General features: G+C 46.1%; 1 protein-coding gene across 1 annotated transcript in view; it reads right to left on the bottom strand.

Annotated features, from left to right (window-relative positions):
• Positions 1-22,962, bottom strand: part of GABA-B-R3 (gamma-aminobutyric acid type B receptor subunit 3) — a 394,949-nt gene that overhangs the window by 102,457 nt on the left and 269,530 nt on the right. Inside the window, exons 5-9 of the mRNA XM_050182939.3 lie at positions 17,644-17,709; positions 15,859-16,044; positions 7,129-7,305; positions 6,137-6,313; positions 4,230-4,290 (exon numbers count right to left, since the gene is read on the bottom strand). Coding sequence (XP_050038896.3) covers positions 4,230-4,290; positions 6,137-6,313; positions 7,129-7,305; positions 15,859-16,044; positions 17,644-17,709 — 667 coding nt within the window. The remainder of the gene's footprint in view (positions 1-4,229; positions 4,291-6,136; positions 6,314-7,128; positions 7,306-15,858; positions 16,045-17,643; positions 17,710-22,962) is intronic.

Raw genomic sequence — 22,962 nt, 5'->3', positions numbered from 1 at the left:
ATATATATATATATATATATATATATATATATATATATAGACCGGCCACACAGTTGCCGCTTCCCGGCAACTATAGCTTATGCAACCGTAATCTTCACCGGGAAACGCTTGCTGTGAGCGCTATGCGCGAAGGCGAGCTTTCCGGTTCCTTTTTTCTTTCCCCGCACGGCCGGCGCCGCCGCAGCCGCGGATGCGCCATCTGGTGGTGCTGCAAGGTGCCTTCCTCCGCTTTCCTCCTCATGCTTCCGCTGCGCCCTCCTCCTCCGCTTTCCTCATTAAGCTCTCTCCGCTCTCGCCGTCTTTCATCCGCCGCTGCGCTCCGCGTTCGCTCTTTTATCTCTTGCTGTGCTTTTCCGCTCGCTTACGCTGAGGCACGCTGACGGTCAACGCAGAAACGGGCGCCTAAGAGCTGCGCTCTAAAACAAGACATAAAGTGGCCGAGGGTGGCAACACGTGGTCAACTCACACCTAGCGACTACACATAACGGGTACTGAAGCCCCCGCTACGGGCGTTTCAGTAACATGACGACCAGTTTCCTTTTTCTCTTTTGTTAGGGGATTAGCTGCAGTGCACATGTAGTAAAAATCGAACAAAAAAGGGATCAAATAAACGTATCGAGTTATGTGTGATGCAGCTACCGCAGCAATGAGTTAGCGTATTCGCTGTTCGTTATCCAACGTGTAAAGTCATCTGTAAAATTCGACTTTAGTTTGGCCTCCTTGAGTATGTTGTGCCCAATATTCTGAGTACCTGGTAAAATCCACAAGTGACGACGAATGTACGCCGTAGATCAGTCACTCTCGGATATATTCTTAGCTTTTGCGCAATACAACATAATGCGCTGCGCCTCACTGGAGCGACAGATACTCTGTGCGCTGGCTTAGCCATTCAGCGTTCACTGAAAGTGATCGACACAGAACCGAGTTTCAGCTGCAACGGCCTCCGAAATGGCGGTCAGCCGTCACCGCAATTTTTCCTTTCTGCCCTCATCTAACTGCTCCCGCAAACTCCCACAGCATCTCTTGCGCACGGGGCAGCCATAGCCTGTGCTCATCGAGGCACCACTAGGTATCCATGGTTAAGCGACATGAAAGTTTCCCACCGGACTATTTACCACCGATGGGCTTATGGTCTTCATCACAAATCGCTGTTGGACTTCATTGACTAAAGTAAAGTGTATGCGTACAGGTGACACCGAAAACCTGATTTACGTTCCAGGGCAGGCTAAAGAAATAATGATCACAGGTGAACTGGATAATTTATGGCCGCATCCGCGTTTTCGTTTCATTCGAATATTTCCAGTTTTTTTCTCAACGTTTTCTGGCCTAATCTTCTGATGGAGGAATTTAACAGTAAAATTATATGCAAGATTTGCCAAGACCGTATCGCGAGACGTCTATATAATGTGGGGAGAGAGAGAGAGAGAGACATCTCTGTTAACGACACGCTAATCCAGTGGCATAGAAGCGCCTCCTCACTTTCTTTACTCGTCCGGCTTCTGTCAACATTATTTATTTCCCCAAATGAACGCACTGGAGCCGAATAATTAGAGGTTTCTTCGACCTTTTTCCTAATTCAATATGCATAGCTGCATTCGTACGGATGACTCTTCATCGTCTGCTAGAGGAGTACGGATGATCGAGGGTCCCGTTCTCCTTTAACTGCAATGTCTCGAGTTCGTTTCAGAGGCGTCATCCTCGCACATGCCTGCTGAATGCTTCTGGAACTCACGAGCTCTTGTGCGTGCCCCTCTTCGCACGCGGAGCACGGCGCGCAGCGCAAGGAGTACGCACCGATATTTGCGGTACGTCAACGTGTAGGAAGGACGACCGCTTGCTGAGCAGGACTGTTTGGTGGCCGTGGCCGCGCGGCCAGAAAAGCCAAATACGGATGCAGGGGGCCCCGTGGCATTACTTAAAGCTCTCAAATAGGGCTTCGTTTCCACCTTTACCATACATGGGGCGTAAGCACGAGGTAATCTACGCAAGGTAGTGTATAGACGCTTCTTGTCCCTAGATTGGTATCGCGATAAAGAAACCAGAAGATTCCGTAATACTTCCGCTAGCCCTGTTTAGCACGTGCTCTTAATAAATTATGGGGTTTTACGTGCCAAAACCACTTTCTGATTAGGAGGCACGCCGTAGTGGAGGACTCCGGAAATTTCGACCACCTGGGGTTCTTTAACGTGCACCTAAATCTAAGTACACGGGTGTTTTCGCATTCCGCCCCCATCGAAATGCGGCCGCCGTGGCCGGGATAGCACGTGCTCTTGGTACGGTATATATATATATATATATATATATATATATATATATATATATATATATATATATATATATATATATATATATATATAAATATATTTACGGCAACCTTACAGGCCCCCGTAGGAGCATGGCGTAAGGGGGGGTATAAACGGAAACAGTACTATAAGAGCTAGTGGCACTTATACATTTCTAATACAAAGCATTCAAACACAAGAGATACAGCATACTTTCAAAATGCAACTGATGCGCAGCACAAACCAGTATGCAACTAAGAAATAACAATGAAAAGCAATAAGTCGGTGAACAGATTAAAAGGGTGTTATTGAAAGATGACTGCTGACTTGGTTGCGGAAGAAATAGTATAGGAATAGAAAGCGATAGTATCGGGCAAATCGTTCCACATAGAAATGGCACGTGGAAGCGCAGATCTGTTGAAGGTTAATGTGTGACCGAAGATGCGCGAGTAACTGAAATTGTTATGGAGGCGTTTTGACATGCGCAAAGGCCTTTCGAGAGGTAGCGGAGACAGTCTATTACCATGAACGTACTTGTGGAACAAACAGAGAAGTGCGATGCAACGGCGAGTTTCAAGTGAAATGATGTCATGATTCTGTTTAATCTCAGTTACGCTATGAGAATAGTTATAATCGCAAGAAATAAAACGTGCTGCTCTGTTCTGTACAGCTTCTAGCATATTGATTAAATATTTTTGATGAGGCGACCACATAGGGCTTGCAAATTCTACTTGAGTTCGGACAAATGTTGCATATGCAAGCTTCCGGATGCTGGTTGGGGTTTTTTTTGGAGTTTGGAGTTTCTTCGTAAATACCCCAAAGTTCGTGAGGCTTTGGCGCAAATGGTGGTGACGTGGGATGCCCAGGACAGGTTAGGAGCGAGGTGAACTCCGAGATATTTATATGAAGGTGCGTCCGAGACCTGAGAGTAGTTAAGAAAGTAGGTGAACTTAGAAGTGACATGCTTACGGCTAAAAGTGATAACGTTACATTTAGATTCGTTAAGATGCATTTGCCAGGTACTACACCAATCAGAAACATTTTTGAGGTCATCTTGAAGTGGCGATGTGGTCGTCGATAGAATTAATGGTGCGGTAAATTACGCAATCGTCAGCTAAAACACGGATGGAAGAAGATATGTTAGTAGGCAGGTCGTTGATGTAAATAAATAAATAAATAAATATTGCGGGGGTCGCTTTCACGGAAAATAGACGAGAGGAACGAGTGCCAATTAGCCCGCAGCTCCTTATGCGATGCTCAGTGTAGACCCCCCATAAACAGCTAGCCGTACGCCCTCGCCAAGAACGGGCGCAGCCAATAACGCGCGCAGGTTTGCTGCGGCCGAGCTGCCGAGCGCGCACGCAATGTTGCAAGGGCCGCGCCGTGACTGCGCGCCCCCCGCACTGGCGGGCGCTCGAGGCGCACTCGTCCGAGCTGCTTTTTCGAGCGCGTGTCGGATCGGATCGAGTACCCTCCTTGTTCCGAGGTTCGTTTCACACCGCTCATTGGCGTATGGCGGTGCTGTGCAGACGGCGATGCCGCCGTGACTAATGAAGCGAACATGGCCGCGCATGGCCCGCTAGTTGTTTGCGCGCTTTGTTCGGCGAGCACGTTTACTTGCTTATTTTTCCTGCGCGCCAGAATAACGCCGCACGATAAGGTAAGAGTTTGTTGCCTGGCGAACAGGTCGGCACTCCACCGCCCACGCTGCGCACGCTGTCTCTTCGCTGCTTTCACCGCACTGATTTCAATTGCGCGACATGTGTGTGCGTGTTGTTATCTCGGTGCGCCCCACTCGAAGAGACTGGGCAAACCGGCGGATCGTCCTGACTGGCGCAGGAGCGAACTGGCGCCCTGAATGAACCTGTGGTGACATCCGGTTCCTGCCTCATCTGTCGCAGCACGAAACTTGCGACTTTGCTGGCACAATGTGCGTGCAGCGCTCACCTTGGTTCTGCTGGAACTCGGTGATGCCGACACGATCGCTGCCGTAGAACGAGAGGGGGCCCTGGGCAGAGCAAGACAAGGGACGCGTGTTGAATGTGTCGGCGAGTTTTGTCACTCCCGTTTCAAATGAGGCAAGCGACTTTATTGAAAACTGTGCAAAAAGACTCGTCAATCTAACCAGCATCACGGTGTTCTTCAAGCTATGCTGGTGCGCAAGGTGTCACGGTAGCCTCACTTACAGTGACCGGCGTTTCTGCTGTGTAACAACATTAAGAGGAGATATTGGTGCGCTAGTTGGTTGGCCATTATTGTTCTAAAAGCAACGTGCTTGTGGACACATCGATGAACAAACACCAGCGTTCGTCTTTGTATACATGCCTTTGTCTTTCTCCATGCGTCCACAGGTGTGTTGCTTAAGGCGTTAATAGATTAAAGCAGTAAGGAATTTTTCGCCTACAGCACCGTTGTTTTTGCTAGTCATTCACAGAACAATCACAGCTTCTTTTTTCTCCGCATCTTTCAGTAAAGCATGTGGCGTCCTGGCTCTTCTCTGGAAGATGAAAGACCCCCATTAGTGCGCACATCTGACCATCGGGGAAGCGTGTCACTGCAGCGACGTGCACAGCGTTCGCCGCTCGTTGGCAACCAACAGACCGGAAGAACCAGACAATCAACGGTGTCAAGCTCTTTATTAAAAGGTGCGGACCAAAAGATGTGCTAATGTGAAATTTTAACGAAAGCAGAAACGCAGTATGCAGAAAACGTCATTTTACAGTTTATAGAATCCAGGCAACTCTGGGCGGCCTCAGTTTTCGCTCACTGGTGCCGCTGTGCCTATAGAGATATAACAGGAATATTTTGTTAATGTTAAAGGCAGCGACATTAAGCCTAACGCACCTGTGAAACGCGGAACACATCTGTACATTTCTTTATATGCGCATGAATCATGCGCCGCGATATTATGATTGATTCGTTCATAATAAAGAACCATGATTGAGGAATTCTAATGTCAAAAAAAAAAGGAAAAAGAAAAGAGAAAGTCGTTTTACTGCTGAGCGCACTGTTACTGTGGTAAACGTCGTCTGCGTTTCTGTCAGAAAAAAGGCGTGAAAGCGTTCGTATGGACTATAAAATTCCGGTATATATAAGCTTTTCAACAACTTTAGTAGTCAAAATTAAGTTCGAAGCTTGTACTATAACGTCATTCGTATAGCTCGCCACTCAGCTCTTGGGACATTGAAAAGTTCATTCCAAAACATTTCGCAACATGTATAAGCATTTCTCACTGGAACACGTTCTGCTGGAACAACAGTTCCACATTTACGAATTGCCAACGTGACGAGCGCTCCAACAGGGTCGAGAGAATTAAATCTTTCAGCATCACTGATTTCCGCCTGATGTTTAGCTGAAACGCAGTTCTTGCATTTTATGCATGATGATTGACACAGAGCAACTGAACAGATTAAGAATTGGAACTTTTAGAGAGTTTGTTGAATTGACTTGCGCAGACTCTACAGCTTAGCGCTCAAAAGTACTTTAGTTAGGGAAACACGATAAACTATTTACGAGCCGTGTATGTGAAAAACGTACAGCCACGCAGTTGGGAAATTTGTCTGATGTAAGTCATTATTAACAAACAGGATCTAAGGAAAGCACACATGAGAACATACTGGCGGCATTAAAAAGCACGTTTTCCACGAGTATACTTGCTCTAGCACACCTTGCACATGAATGTTACTGCATGGGATCAAATAAAACTATCCTAAGATGTGTGCAACACGTTTGAGATGCCGTTACTTTCATTAGTAATTCAAATTTTGAGGATTTACCCTAGAGTGTACAATTGTGCACGTGGAGCCTGAATGGGGATACCAAGCGAACTCCAAGCGCAAAGGAATGACACTCACCGAGATGCCGTTGAAATGCAGCCGCGAAATGATTCGGTCGAAGTAGTTGGCCATGCGGCGCTCCTGCGGCGGAGGCAACGGCTCAGCGGTCACGTTCCAGCCGTAGCTGTCGCCTCCGCCGGTCTCCGGCAGAAGCTTCTCGTAGCGGAAGTCCGTCACGGTTAGATTCAAGCCGGCCTGCGATGAACGTCAGCCAGATCACGCAGTTCCTCTCAGTGATACTCACCGAAGGTGTTCGGCTTTCGGCACTGTGATTGGATTGTCTCGACTTTATTATTTTAACGGCATAAAACACACACACACACACACACACACACACACACACACACACACACACACACACACACACACACACACACACACACACACGCACACACACACACACACACACACACACACACACACACACACACACACACACACACACACACACACACACACACACACACACACACACACACACACACACACACACACACACACACACACGCGCGCGCGCGCGCGCTCTTTATCGCCTTTGAGACAACGTTTACACGTTCTAGGACACATTTAAACGTTCACAAAGGTAGATATTACATATTAAAGGAAGAAAATATATTTAGGTGGTGGTTTACAAGAAAGCTTACGTTCAGCCGCAGGCCAGTACAAACATGATAGCAGAACGCCTTCTAGTCTCCGCAGAGGCTTGGAGTGGTTTGATAAGAATAGCAACTGTTTTGTAGTAAGCTTTGATTTATGGCTGCCTCGGCTTGCGGAACCACCTTCATTACACGATAACAGTCTCTAAAAACACAATGTCCGTTCTCTGCATGCAGTAAAGCTGAAAGCTGTGCTATAGCAAAGAGTAATAATTATCAGCGTGCTAAAGGACGAAGACACGTAGAAGTAAGAGACGGTACGTGGCGCTGCTGTACGTTTATTTTCCTGGCTTCGTGTTTTTGCACGTTTCCAGTCACGCCTGTCTTGCAGGTTCCACTATACTGCTTCCTCACCTTTCTCCAGAGCAGCTCGGCTGACCGCAGCGCCAGCGCAGCGGTCCACACGGCGTCGTAGGCTTGCGCTACGTGGCCTCGGTAGCCGGCGGCTCTGGCCGGCAGTGCTGGCTCCAGGCCCGACCGCAGCTCGGACTCCAGTTCAGCGTCCAATTCCCGCCGGAAGGCGTCCATTTGCTGCCCGATTAACGGCGCGCAATTAGTGCTGCCGCGCGCATCGGTGCGACAACGGATGCCCCCCGCGGAATAATTTGCTGCCACTAATCGTCCCTTCCCAGTTATACTCTTCCCCCGCGGACAAATACAAGCGCCCGCATGTGCACGCACACACGTCAGTGCTAGCACGCATGCACGGTCGTCCCCCTTTTATAGGCACTTTATGGGGACGCCTGCCCCACGCAGTGAGAGGCGCCTGCCACAAAACAAGGCTGGGACCACGGTGGTCGGGACTCTGCTGCTGAAGCCACGTATAGCATTGACCGCGACGCGGCCAGGATCGATGGGCATGCCTCGCTCTCGTTCCGTAGTCTGAGCGCAAATTGCCCCTAAACGGCGAGCAGGAACCGGTGGGAGACGGTGGCGTGTGAACGAGGCTGACACTGTGGAGATGCACGTGGAGAGCGCACTTCTGAACGGTTACTTCTGCTACACTGGGGATGCGCGCACCAACGGCAGCACCAAATGGGCACCAGGAAGAGAAATGTTAACCATGTGCCACTTACCAGGCTGTTAAACATGTACTCATATATCACGCTAGACATGCATGCTAACCATAGCAGCGCCCGGTCCTACACTTGTAATGCCTGAGTGCACGCTCCCAGTGGCAAATGTCTATTAACGTCAATAAATCAGTGGCAATGACAGTAACAAAAAAACCCTCTCATTTCACCTGTATCGTTAATGGCACGCCTCTTTCGATGGTTGAGCAACAGAAATATTTAGGGATAACGCTGATATCAAACCTCAATTGGGAAACACACATAACTAATATCACAACTACTGCACTGCGAAAGCTATTTTATCTAAAAAGACGCCCAAAGACCGCTCCAACGAACATTAAGCTTCTGGCCTACAAAACATTTGTGAGACCAATTTTAGAATACCCTAACACAATTTGGTTTCCTTACACAGCAACTAACATAGCTAAACCTGACGCCGTACAAAGAAAAGCCGCAAGGTTCATTCATAGCAAATATCGTTCTACGGACTCACCTTCACGTCTCTTAGCTTCCTCAGGCCTCAACACAATATCGACGAGAGCAAAACAAGGTCGACTAAAATTCCTGTTTCAAATTCTGCACCATCAGTATAAGATTGATATCACCCAGTACATTTCATATTCGCAATCTAGAATAACACGGCATCAACACGAGCATACGCTAACCGAGTCTTCCTTTTCTAATGACGCATTCAGGTACTCATTCTTTGCTGGGGTAATCAGAGAATGGAATGAGCTTAACCCGTCATTAACATCGACCAACTCTTTATCCCTGTTCGTTTCACAGCTGGAGCTCATCACAAGATATTATTAACGACTTCTAATGTTTGTTCCCTATTCTCTTTATGTTACACTGACAGTGCTTAGAAAAAAAGAAATTGTATACACTTGTTTGTTTCCAAATATTTCACGTTTCTTCTTTGTCTATGATATGCCCCGTTTGTTGTTCATTTTATTCTGCGTTGTTTAGTGTTCAATTGTATACCTTATCTGTCTTCAAGTTTTCAAGTTTTATTGCTTCATTCATTAGTAGTACATATATGCAGTAGAAGTTATACAGAAAGAGGTCCCACAGTTATAAACTGCAGCGGGACCTCTTGTTCTTAGTTACATAGTAATACATAAATAAAAAGGCGTCAGTTGCGGTTATAAACAAAGAATGGATTACACAATTTATACAGTGTTAAAGTAATAAAACCTATGGCAACACATCACAACATAAAAGAAATTACATAATAAGCAACATAAACCTACTTCAAAGAATAGATGCAGTTTACAGGGTATTAATATAAGCTCTCAGTGAACGTTGGTATGACGATAATGTAGGTGAGGATTTCACGTGAGTAGGTAAATTATTCCACATTTTTACACTAGCAAAACCAACAGTTAGCTTGCCATAGTTGCTGCGTGATTTTGGAAGTAAAAGGTTATTTTGTAAAGAGAACCTGGTAGTGTTAGGATTAGCAAGACTATTCCTGCCAATGACATAATGTAATTGTGGGTTTTGAAGAAGGCGGTAAATGACGATGCTGTGGTTGTACCAGATAATTTTATTTATAGTGAGGATACTTAACTCAGTGAAGATGGGGGTAACATGAGCGTTATAAGGAGCTGAAGCGATGATACGGACAGCGTTATTTTGGATGTGCTGCAAGGGAGCTATATGACAGCGATATGTAAGACCCCAAGAACTGATACAGTAATTTAAATGGCTATAAATGAAGGCATAATACAATGTTAGGAGAGTGTGCTTTTGAAAGTACTGTCTGGCCTTTAAAAGCACCCTGATACCATAGGCAGCTTTCTTTTTTATGAAGCTGACATGCAAATTAAACTTTAGAAAAGGGTCTAATTGAACACCTAAAAATGAGCATTCATTAGATGGTAATATTGGGTGAGAAGCGATGTATAGTGGTAGAAGGTTATGTCGAGGTTTACTGTGTGAACTAAAAACCACAAACTTTGTTTTCTGAGGGTTAATTAGCAATTTATTTCTTTTGCACCAACTACTGACATTATTTAGTTCATCATTTAAAAGCTCGGTTAGCGTAAAGATGTCGTTATAAATATTTTGTATTTTGTTGAATATCGTTGTCTTTTCATTCTTTGTGTAGCTCGCACGTGTATTTATGTAGGGAAAAGAAATTGTTCATGCCCGTCTGCTAGGCTCTCGGTTGAGAGCGGCAGTATTGTAAAATAAATAAATAATAAATAAATAAGAGATGGGAACAGGTGAATACTGTACCAAGAGAGATACACACGGAAGATGCGGCGAATACGTGTACACGCGTGGACAGCTCCAAGCCGCGTCACAGCTAAGTATAGGCGAGATTAAAATGGCCGAAGGCTGTGGACTTAGGAAGCGCGGCCTTTAGCCAGAATTCGTGGTGGACAAGCAGCGCGAGGAGGTCAAGACATGGGCACATGAAGGAGCTCAGTAATTCCGCAAATCTGGTTTAGATCGCCTCTTGCTCGGCCACGTGTTGCTCTAGCATTTTCCTCGTCATGTTAGTAGCCATTGCACTTCTCAAGTGCCTTTTGTGTGGCAATAGCCTTCTTAACTCCATTATTTCTCGGAAAACTCGTTTGACGTTGTTAGTTCACGGCTGGCCTCCATGCGTTGCTTTCACTGCATTGTGAAAGTGCTTAGCTCTGGAGTGGGAAGCTCCTGCTTTGATCGGAGTTCAGGTTTTTTTCGTTACTAGCTAGAAAAATAACTTTAATGATTAATTTCTTGGTAGTTCTTAGTGTAGTATCTTTAATGCTTTACTGTGGATAGCTCATGTTCTTTATCTATGAATTATCATAACGGCCAATGTCATTTTGGTAGAAAGACACATTCTGTGGTATATTGAATTTATGAAAAAAATATTCGGTGTTCAGTACTTATGTTTCCTTAGTTGCACCTACATTGATGTCTAAGCGACCCAAGTAATGATTCTTCTCAGTATAGTTATTGAACTATATGATGGCCGACGTCCTGCTGCCCTCTTTCCAATGTCCTGCGGAGGCTGTTCATTTTTTTTCTTCTGTTTAGCTGAAAAATGACATCCGCGTCCTCTTTCTTTGAGTTATCATGAGGCCACAGTTTCTTGAGCTTTTCGGAACTGTCTTAATCATGCTTATACACGCAGCATGTGGGAAGTTTAGAATGAAACAATGTTTGTTGTGAACACAATATGCAGTAGAGTCGCTTTGATGTCGAATCTCGCTTTAAAGTTGTTTTGTTCGAGGCTCTTTCCCGCATTATAGAGAGGCTAGCTCTTTTTCGGACGACCGACAATTGTACAAGACCTATATGCCCTGGTAACGCTGCTTCACTGAAGATACTTGCTAAATGATTGCCTTTCGAACCTCCAGCATTCTTCGGAATGAAACCAAGCTTGCCATGCATCAAGAGTGTGTCGTAGCGGTTTGAATGCGCCTTTACCGTGATATCAACTCCCATACCTCCTAGCTGTACAGTATAACTGGGCATATAAAAATGATCATGGAACCAAGAAGAGTTTCTGGAATGAAGCAAAATTGGGCTCTTGATGAATATATTACAAATTGCGTGAGCGGAGCGATTTGAGGGTATGAAGTAATTTTGCGCTGTGGTTTTACGTTTATGAGATCTACTCCATTGAGCGACACGACTGCTCCGCAACAGCTGCTGACAGGTGGTGTGCTGGCGGCCGGTGTCTTGCTATTTGACGCCCGCGCTGGGTGCCTGAGGACAGCAAACATACCGGAGGAAATATGCGCCACAGGATGAGGCGCATGTGTGGTGGAAGAAAAAGCCCGCAGACGACTCGGCATATCGTGATGGAATGCCAAGATATTCACCCAGCGAGACCCGTAACGGAGTGTCCGCCTTCCAGAAGCGTTGGGATTCTTAGAAAAATGGAAGGGTAAACCGGGCAGCAGTCGAGATAGGTTAGAGTCGATTAGAGTTTTGGTGGAAGAAAAGTAGGGAAAGGAATACTAGAACCGGGGTCATTGCAAGTGTAGGCTGTGGTACAGTATAGTAATAGTATCAAATACGAAAGTTAAGGTCGATATCAGATAAGCAAAAGGCTAGATAATTATAGCTGTAGCAAAATCCGATTAAATCAAGCACGCTAAGGGACTATTTATTCCCCCCTCTCTCTTTTCAAAGGAGGTGCCAATAAACATAATCATCATCATAAAATTTTTGGGCGTGGAAGCACCGTCGACTGATTTATTGAAGAAACTAAAGGACAAATAAAATCATGCAAGAAGGAAGCGTGCATGCGTTAAATTTTTTTGCCCTCTTTCTTGCACGATAAATTCATACTAACTCGCTCGGGCTTTAGTGCCGTTCATTCGAACCGGCGTCCTGGCCATCGGTCCACGCGAGCGCTTGCGCAAAACGTGAAGGTAACGGAGCAGACCACGCGCTCAGTTTCTGTAAGTGCACTCTTCGAGATCCTGCTGCCCAATCTCGAAAGATTGGGCAGCCGACTGACCAAAGTCTTTGTTAACTTCCCTGCCTTCCCGGCCCCTATTTATTTCTCTGATCGCGAGTGCATTTGTTGAAACCCGAGCTATATTCCGATGAACATAGCAGCGTTGCCAGATGGGTCCTCAGGCTGCAGAAACGAGCGGGCAACGCTCACATTCAGCAGGGCCTCTAATGTATTAGCAAGACTCGGGAAGCCCTCTGACACGCGCCTTTAGCTCGTGTTACAAAGGCATGCTTTGCCTGGCAGTGAAGCAAGCCTTTGGCACGCCAGGCAAAGCGAACTCCTCAAGCATCTGCGGTTGTGAACTGCGCAGGTATACACAAAACGCAAGCTCGGTTAAAAGCGAGCGTCATTGAACAATATTTGGGCCTTTCTGTTGCTTCATAACGCTGCTTTGCTTTTGGGCCGTTTGTGCTTCTCCTGAGGACAGTGTTGAAGCTCACGTGCTGCGATTATCTGGCTTACGCAAAGTCTTTGAACGGAGGCTTTGCGTGACCAGCAAGACGGCTCATAAGAACGTCATTGTTTGTTTTTGTTCACGCGAGAATAAGAATGAATTTCTTCGCAAGGGGCGTAAAACTTGTCTGCGATGCTCCCAAATATGCCTTTTCTGGTAGTACAGATAATCCCTTTACATCAACGAACACCCCACAGTCGGCAACAAGCGCTTGTTCAGCAAAGCTCTCGCACTAAAAACAAAAAAAAAAAAAAAAGAGAGAGAGAACAAATGGCAGTTTTTATAGACTGAAAACTGCCAGATTGAAGCCCATAAATCAACCGATAGCAGGGTCTTCCAAATAGAATCGGAGGTTGCTTTTCGAATCTTCACGTAGGCTTAGCTTATTGCTACAGTTCTTCTCCTGTGAATTGATTGCACATTCGTCTCCGAACACATTTCGTCACGTCTTTGCTGTGACCAGCCGAAGTCAAACCATTGCTTACATCTCCTAATATCTGTGTTCCTCTTATCAACGAGCGATGTTTGCACAAGAAACATAATGCCATTGCAGCCTTCACTGCCTCACTTAGGCAATCATTTTCAGTTATTTGTGTTGCGGAAACGTGGCTCGATAATGCGGACAGTAATTCACAAAGCAGAATACCGCCACCGCATTTTGGGTCGCCATGGTGGTTCGCTATATTTGTTCCAACTCGTATTAAGTATAAGCGTAGGCCTGATCTTTTTCATAACGTAAATTACTGTGAATCGGTATGGATTTAAAATGACTTACAGCCGAATCCTCATAATCGTAACAGTTTTATTCTCGGTTGTGTCTACGGCTCCCCATCTTCATCTGTCCCTGATGTTGTGAGTGAATGTCCATGGTTTTGCAAAACATTTCTTTTGAAAATTAGCAAGTCCTAATTATAGGTGATATTAACATTAATTTACTCGACGCCGATAATGGAAATGTAACAGCTTATACAGACTGTCTTGCTGGTTTCTGACTTGAATAATTAATTATCTCTCCTACTAGGTGTTCTACTCATGGTAACAACACGCTTCTTGACGATGCTCTAACATCGCGCAAACTCCAAACTCTGGTGCCAGATACGCAGATCACAGACCATTTCCCAACACTTGTCACCTTTGAGGCCGAAATACCTCCGTCCGACCTTTGCTGCTTTTCATCTAATCTTGACGGATATAGCACTATAGTAGATACTGATTGGTCTGTAATTAACTCCTTGCATGATCCTGAACAAGCTCTTGGAAATTTTTGTTCCCTCTTTCTAGAAGCCGTTCGTGCTAACACTGCTACCGTCTGATGCAGAAGACATATTAAGTTTCCCAGTTATCCTTGGGTAATTAAAGGTTTGCTAACTAGTATGAGAAAAAAAAGAAAGTCTATAAAGAAGGACTAAAAAGAAACCTTTTAATGTGCACTTAGCGGCACGTGGTAAAAAATATTGTAACATTCTGAATAACTTCCTAAAGAAGTGTACACGACAGTATTACGCAAAAGGACTTGCAAAACACAAGAACAATCCAGAGATAACAATGACAACTTCTTAATAGGAAGCTTTAGCTCGGGCCCAACTCCGACACGGCCTATTCAAATACATGTAAAGCGCAAAAACGCTTTTCAGAGATAATCCCTGGACCAATTTTAATGAAACATTGCATTTGAGAGAGCAAGGTAAATTATAGTGACCATTGGAAGTGGAATTTCTACTTAGGGCCTGAATTTTGTTAAAGAAACTTTCAAAAACTCAAAAGGTTGAAAAAAATAGAAGCACTAAGTTTACAAATGAATAGCTCTGCATCAAGAACAAGTATCGCGGTTCTCTAAACGGCATCCATTAGATCATTCAAAGCGGACAAATTCGATACGTCAATTTATAGCTTACGTGAACTTGTAGCGTTGTGTACAAGGGTTCTGCAAAAGCTTTATTTCCATATTACTAAATTTTTTAGAATTTATGTGTAACATATCCATTTTGTACGCTTTAGATGTACTATTATATGCAATTCACAGAATTGTGATACAAGTTTTCATTGCTGAGTTACAGAGTTGCAAACTTGATAGTCTCGTTTTCATACAATTTTTTTATTTTTGCCAATTTTTAATAAAACATTTACAACTTAACTAAAAAATTCGAAACCAACAGTCATAGATTTCAAGTCCTTCTTTTAAATGTAACAAACCTCGTCAAATTTTATGCAGTGGTTGCCGAAAAAAACGAATTCTCCTTTTACATGTATTTAGATAGGAGCAGAGGAAGCTTTAGCTCGGGTGATCCTATCTAAATACACGTAAAAGGAGAATTCATGGTAAATTGCGCATTTTGATTTTTCGTGAGAGTAACGTCTGTCTCTCAGAGTAACTCAGTTCAAGGATTACAATTGTGCTATCTGCCAAAAATGATTTTTCAGAAATTCTACAGAGTCTGTACACCTTTAGTAAGCATCATGGATCGCCCGCCGTCATCATTTGGGACTGAAGTCAGAAGTCTGGCGATGTGAAAGTGAATGCTAGAGGCATCGTGTCTCGTATTTCATCCTTACGCCGGTACGTTTTCACAAATCGGCCTTCAACCTAATCTATCAAGTTCGATTACACTATATGGCTACGAAGTCATCAACTCCTCAACGTCCGGCGGAACCCAGCAGTGGTCGTATGTACCTACATAGACCACTCTTATGCTTTATCAACAGAACGACGTGCGGCAACCACAACGAAGTGTTCATTTATAATCTGCACGGACGTTACCATTCAAGTGAGGTGACTACAGTAAATAATTATCTTATATCTGCACGGACTTGACGTATGTTCCCCATGCTGTGCAGCTCCATGATAAGGAGCAATGCCTCAAGGTCACAAACCAACCTCTACAGACCTCAGTGACCGATCAGTATTCGCAATAAGCTATTAGTGTAGGGCGGCGCTTTAAAGAATCTTCAACTTTTGCAAGATCTGGCACATAAACTGGAAGCAGCGTACGAGTTGCTATAGATTGCTTGGATTCTTTGTAAGAAAGGAGCTGCGTCTAACTGGCCCCGATTTCGCGCCGGAGCTCCGCACACCGGCGTGTACGCACCAGGCCGGAGACGCTTGCGCGGCTGGGCAGGCGCCCCGTGTAAGCGGCCACCGTGATGACGTTGTCGGCAGCGGCGCGAAGCTGCGCGGCCGAGCAGTCCGTGCCCGACGGGTCGAGCCACCACTCGCCGAGACCCCCCTGCACGATCCACTGGAAGTCGGAGCCGTACATGCCCTGTTTGTACACCTGCAGTGGAGGACACGAGTGACTCGTTCACGTGGGCGTGCGCGAGCACGCACGCAGGTACGCACAGGGACACGCACGCACGCACACGCACGGAAGCCACGATGGCGGTGAATAAACGTGCGCTATAAGTTTTGTACACTGACATCGAAGCACTGCCGAGAAGGTTCACGCTTGCACTGTCTACCGGATGCGATAAAGGCCGAAGCAGCACAGTGAGATATTGCTGACGATCTCCCTCCCGTGAACGCAAGCAGCATTAGATGAAAAAGCCCAGGAACAAAAACGGTCGAAACATCCCACCACATGGGGCTGTCGCAGCGGTAAAAATCTTAGCCTCACCGATCTGTATATGTAAAACGTAAGTGCGACGTTCGCACACACAATTATCTCGCCCCAAAAACGTTATTTAAGATATTCTATACAAAACGAATGTAAAGGATTTCAGTAATTCCAGCAACGAAGTGTTTTACTATATGTCACTGTTCTCATATTTCCCTTGGATGACTAACAAAAGCGTTCTTTTGGTGTAATCACGCAGTAATGCGCCAGTCCTTCACTCATCGTCATTTCATACGAGGGAACAATGTGCGTAAATCCACAGTAAGCATCAACCGATTTTCTGTTATTCAAACAGTCCCTAACCGGAATTAGGTCCCGGACGTAAATTAAATCAGTTGGTATTAAGATTTCTGCCTGCACTCTTTTAGTTCCCTTATTGTTATTTTGGTATAAGATACGAATTCCACCGAGCTAGCAATTTATATTTGTGAAGCTTGTGCAGTCAGCGCAAATGCAGTTGCCTGATAAAAAAAGCCGCAGTTTTGCCCGAAAGCGAAGCATCGATTGCGATAGCAAATTAGTAGACAGCTATATGAAGTAAGAATAGCAGCTTTATCGGCCTCGTAAACATTCGCTTACTAAATAAATTAACAAGCACGGTGTCACGCGCGCACTGGCAAGCATCAACATATCTCACTCGATGAACGCGGATACTCACTGTCAAAACGCTGGCGTGAGGGAGAGCGGTAGCAACAGGAGCGAATTGACCTACGTGCTGCCTCTCGCTTCAGCGCGAACTAATCGGCGAGAACACAGCGCACACGAAGTTATGAGCCCCCGGTGCAGCTCGACTCTGTACTCACCGCAGATCGCTTTCAAGATAGGGCCCGCACGGCCGCGCCATACGCAGCAGCAGCCGGACTAAAACGCTCCCACCCACCGCCTCCTTCTTCTTGCTCCGGTACCCTGCGCGCGACGGAAGACCGCGCGCTTCCTCCCTTCTTTCCTCCCTTGCGCGCAGAGATCGAGCCGCCATCATCGGCTCACCGTCGTACGCTTTCACTCGCACATACATCATACGGTGCGCGGCGACAATATTATTGCCCTTGGACTTTATGCGGAACATCACGGCGACGGCGACGGCCGGAATGCACCTGGAGTATCCATATAATTGCTATCGTAATAAAAATAACCATGAAAATGCGGGTAAGTTTGCGATGCGAGAAAACTGGAGTAGCGTGATAGTGTTGATCGATATCGACATCACTAGGCTGTGAGCAGTTTTCGTGCATGCGAACTTCTTGGAGAAAATGTACTTACCTCGCAGAATATTTTGCGCGCCATGTGCCTGGAGAAGCTGCCAATTATGATGCGGCTGTCGGTGTTCTGCAGGTACATAAAGGTTAATTAAAGAAAGAACAAGAACATTCTTGTCCTAAAGGAGTTCTTTTTTTGTCAGCCGTGATCAAAAATTCAGTTCTTATTAGTGAAAGATAGACACGTGCCAATTCAATGTGCTGCCAAAAGTGACGGGTGCAAAGAAACATGGGGCTTGACGGGTGGAGAGGAGTCCACATAGCGCTTTTCTTTCTCCTTTTTTTTACAGAAAGATGCTTTCATAATAAGGCTGCAGCATGGAGGCATAAAGAAATAAAATAATAATAATAATTTAAAAAAAAGTCCGCACCCGCCGTGCTTGCTTAGTGGCTGTGGTGTTCGGATGCTAAGCACAAGGTCGCGGGATCAAATCCCGGCCACGGCGACCGCATTTCGATGGGGGCGTACTGCGAAAACACTCGTGTACTTAGATTTAGGTGCATGTTTCCGGAGTCCCCCGCTACGGCGTGCCTCATTATCAGGTCGTTGTTTTGACACGTAAAACCCCATAATTTTTTTTAAAGAACATCCGCCATCTTACGTTTCGCTGCGCTAACCCTGCAATTATTTCGTCGTCGTAAAGCGTCCAGACCAAGATGACCCCTTAGTAAAATTTGAAATGACTCCAAATATTTAACTGAAGCTTCATTCAGTAATTCTTTCAGTCAGAAATACTACATGGCGAGATGTCTTACTTTAAGACCGCATTATCGGATGACGAGAGAGAGAGAGAGAGAGAGAGAGCGAGAGCCTAATGTTGGAAAGGTGGAGAGGTCAGCGTGAAGGACATGCTTCTCGCTTGCTACTCCACACGGAGGGAATTGGACAATAAGACAGATAGGGACAGAAGAGGTAGGTGATGGTGACGGGTGAATGTAATGATGAAAGAAGTCCAGGATGTCAGGCCCATGCGGTAATAATGCTTTAGGCTCACCGAGAGCAGCCAGCATTTTCACCAAATCATGCATGACTTGCACCGCTCTCTCAGCGACAGACGCGTTTAAACCGGCAGTAGCTGCTGCAAGGCTCTTGCCATTTGCTCCAGCATCGCCATGACATTGACACTGCGCTCTCACTGTATTGCTGTCACTCGGACTGAAGTTCGAAGGTGCAGTTCCTAGAGTGTAACGAAGGTCAGTCTGGTGCTATTTACACGAGGCTGAGCTTTTAGAGTAGTGTCTTCAGCCTTTGTGCTATCTTCTCGCGGAGTAGACACCGATGCAGGCGAAGGTTGCAAATTCGAAGGCGCATTCTTTACTTCCTTGCGACTGTAATGCTTCCTCCCACGGCGTATGGAAGCTGCTGCAGCAGTGGCGGCACACTTGTACTTGGCCATTTTCTTCAATAGTGAACTGGGGGTGGGGAGGGGGGCGAGGAGGCGATGTGGTGAGCGTCAGAAAGAAATATAACGAAAATATAATTTCGGAAATAGGCAGCTGTCGCTGCATATTTCCCGGGGCTCGTGTTTTACACTGCGCTAATGAAATATGAGAACAGGAAATAGAGTAGGCTGCTTAAGCGAACCTCCAAGGAAAAAAAAAAAGAACACGTGCTCCGTTTATCCGAAGTTTCATTTAATTAAGAGAAATACGCGAAATCACAGAGAATCGTTTTATTCGAAAAGTGACCGAGTGTTTTGATATTACTATGGCGCAAAGAAGATTTTATTGCGTTCTGCCTCTAATAGTCTGGCTTTTCTTGCGCAAGGTTGTGTTTATGCGGAAAAGAATTACAGATAACTCTGAGCAGTTCTGGCTTCAAGATAGAGCTGCAGAATTTCAAGTGCATCTGTTGCCGTCTGGTCCGAAACAGTAACACGCACTCGAACAATAAAGTCTTCGTCATTAGAATTGTAGTCTTTGCCACCAACTTTAGCGAAGATATTTTCAACTGCGTCCTCATGGCAGGTAACGAGAGCGTTATCCGAGGCCTCTGATTCCTGGCTGTGTGGACGAAGCAGTACAGTTGCAGCCGGAGTGCAAGATCCTATACTTACTCCATAGTGCTCTCTACCCTTTCAGGGATTATTATTTGCCTAGTGAAATCCTCACGATGGAAGCACCCCTGCAACTTTGACATCTTTAATTTGGATTACGTTCACAACTACTGCCTGATGGATTGGATTTTCTTCATTATTTGTAACATAACCATATGACATCTTTGTCGGACGTTTCCTGTTCTATAAGCCGGTGAGGCAGGTGGCAGTTCCGTTTAACCGGACTTCAGGAAAGTATGGGCTCTCTGTAACCCAAATAGGCTCACATTGTGCCTATGGGCGGCCAACCAAAGCTTGTACCGTTGTTCCGTTTATCCGGCGTTTCCTTTTAGGCGCGCTTCATTAATCCGGAGCCTATTGTGTAAAAGGCGGCCGAAATACAAAAGCTACGTTGTGACAAGTGCAGGTTTCGTAGTTTCGACGCAAAAAGTAATAGTCAATCTTGGGAGGCGGTGGTCTCTTGACGCTGTAGTATGACTTGACAGAAATGTTCGATCAGCTGTCTACCAGATGTTACCGAAAAAAAAAAAGAAAGAGCGCATGAAAAATGCACGACTTTCCTATCATTAATCTTTCGGTCGAATGTGCAACTGAACATAATGCGCTGATATCATTGAGACAGTGACTCCTACAATGTGACATAAACAAAAAACAAAAGAAAAGAATCTGTGCAAAGAAGGCTGCATGCACGCTTGCGTGACGATGAAACGAAGTGAGGGTTTCCCAGTCTCGTGTTGCTTCGTCTTTCCCTCCATCCAATCTGCTGCGCTATTTTATCCTTGAATCCTTGACGATAAAACGCAGTTGTAAATCAGCGCTGGTGATGTGTTGCGCTTTCTCTTGTGTCGTCGCAGTCGCGCTCCGTTTTAACCGTGTTTTCAGAGAAATATTCAATTGAGCTTATCTGTTGCATTAACCATTCTTTTTAAGAATTCAGTGGTGTGCGCCATCTTTGGATTCGGCCAACTTGTTTCCCCAGCAACCTTATAAAACTACGATTAATGAACACTACAAACAAAAGAGCAAGGAGCGGTACTCTTGAGGCAACGCTAATAACATGAATCTAGCTTTATACCGGAAACATTCAGGGCTTCTTAAGTAAGGTACACAGACTGAGTGCTCTGTGCAAACACACAGAGTGACTTCGGCTGCTAACTGGCCTATAAAATCTAGGAAGATAAAAATGAAATATTATGCCCGCGGGCATCAAAGGTCAACACTCAAGCCAAGGATGAGGAGGAGGGGAGACAGAGAGCTGACTTCAAACAGGGGCACAAAACAAAAGTGTGCAACTGGACGCGGCAAACAATGCCGACGGTTCCTTAATTGCCGGTCGCCAAGGGACAAGGCATTAAAGAAATAATAATATCCGGAATGGAGGACGCATACAACAAAGACAACACAGAGAAACGTTTTTTTGACATTGCGCAAGTTTCTACACGCCGAAGCTTCAGCAGCTTACGCCTACAAATGGCCGATGTCCAAGGCGTTCAGTTGTGCTGTCCTTGCTTTATTGACTTTATTCGGGTTTACTTCCTCCCTTTTTGTTGCGCATGCGTCTTCAGCGCGGGTTTTCCCTGCGACAAGTTTCGGTTCAATGCCGCGTACATTTCGAGCTTCTTGTCTTACCTAAGCCTTCTCTCGGATGCTCTGAAATCGCATCTCTTTCTTTTTATTCGTTTAAAATCTTCGCTTTAATAGCTTTCTAGATCTAGCAGCGCCTGGAGCCCCAATGTAATGCCTGCTTCACAGCGCGCGTTTTCCAAATGTTGCAGCGAACGTACATGACAAATAAATATTGGCCAATTTAAGTTTTCGCGCGAACGTGTCGGCGTACCGACATCCGCACGTGGAGGTGTGAGACGTGATCAGCGCAGCGTCATTTCTCTCAACTGCCTAAACGCATTGACCTTGTGAGGACGCCGCCGCACTTAAGTGTGCTTGAACTGGCTGCTCGATGCGGGATTTCGTTGCTCAACTTGCTCCGAAACAATGGCTTCGTCGAAGATGTATAAATCACGCAGATAATGCGACCTGTCACCCGACCAACGTTTTGATAGCTTTTCAGTTACGCCCGGCTGTACACAGTGTCTCTCCTACGTCATGCATTTATTGAATCGCGCCTCCACCGCCCCATCTAGGTCACCTTCCCACATTCTCCTTCTACGCTGTAGAGGTGATCGCAGCAGCCCAGAGCTCTGCTATCCAGTTTCTCCAGATTTCTGTAGCGATACGGCTTCACACTGTTAAGAATGGCCGTACGGGCCAGCTTTCAGCCCGCTGCACGTGTTCCAAGCCCGCCAGACAGGGATCCATTCCGAGAACTGCGGATGGCCGGCGGCCACGTGGCGCGCGATCAACTCAGGAAATTGGTACTTGGCCGCACCACCCGAGACGGAGCACAGTTCTACGAAGCCCTCGGTCGTTGACTCCGGAGCCTTAGTGCGGGGCGGCGGCAAGTTTACAATGCTTGGACGAACCTTCCCGACCATTCCTGCTCCGTCCCCGCCGAACGATGACGTCGAACTATGACGTCAAGCGGAGAGCTTATAAGCAGCGTTTGTCGGCTGCTAGGGTGTGCTCGTGTCGTGCTCGTTGTCGGGAGCTGAGTGCTCTGTCATACTAGAAATGTACTAGCGAGCTGTGTGCTCGTAAACTGTTTGCTGTATGTTAGTTTTGCGGGCTCGATATGGGAGGCGCGCTAGTCTGCCAATGTATCTTGCTTAAACTGTTAATATGTAAATAAATCCTGTTCACCGAGTTCCTGTCTACGACCTTCATCTCCTTCAAATGGTGGCAGCGGCGAGATAGTCCGACGACTCCTACATCTGGTCGACAGCGGTAGGACCGTCCGACGAATCTAATAACACTCACTGTCTCTCCTTTCTTCTTTGGCTGTCCGTGGTTGGGGTTGGCCAGTTTTAATTCGGACCAAGGATGGAGCAGACTCCGGAGAAGATTCGCGCATCGCTTCCCGAGAGAGTGGAAGAGAAAGGGTAACAAGAAAGAAACGCGCAGCGCTGGGCACAGGGTGCCTGCCACGGCATACGGCGTCAGGCACGTATCCAGTGGTGGACGACGTGACACCCTCCCACAATTGAGGCGTCCACGAGAGGATTCACTTTACGCCCAATGCCGCTGCAATGCGGCCGTCTGGACGGGCGTCCGGCTTCCACCTAAGCTTGCGCATCTCGCCACCAGGTGTGAACTGCCCAAGCCTTTCGCCTGCCAACTCGGCGTATATATTGTATTCTTTCTCTCGATTT

The sequence above is a fragment of the Dermacentor andersoni genome, chromosome 4 (genome assembly GCF_023375885.2).
Source record: "Dermacentor andersoni chromosome 4, qqDerAnde1_hic_scaffold, whole genome shotgun sequence".
NCBI lineage: Eukaryota > Metazoa > Arthropoda > Arachnida > Ixodida > Ixodidae > Dermacentor > Dermacentor andersoni.
This window is presented reverse-complemented; position numbering and strand designations above follow the sequence as displayed.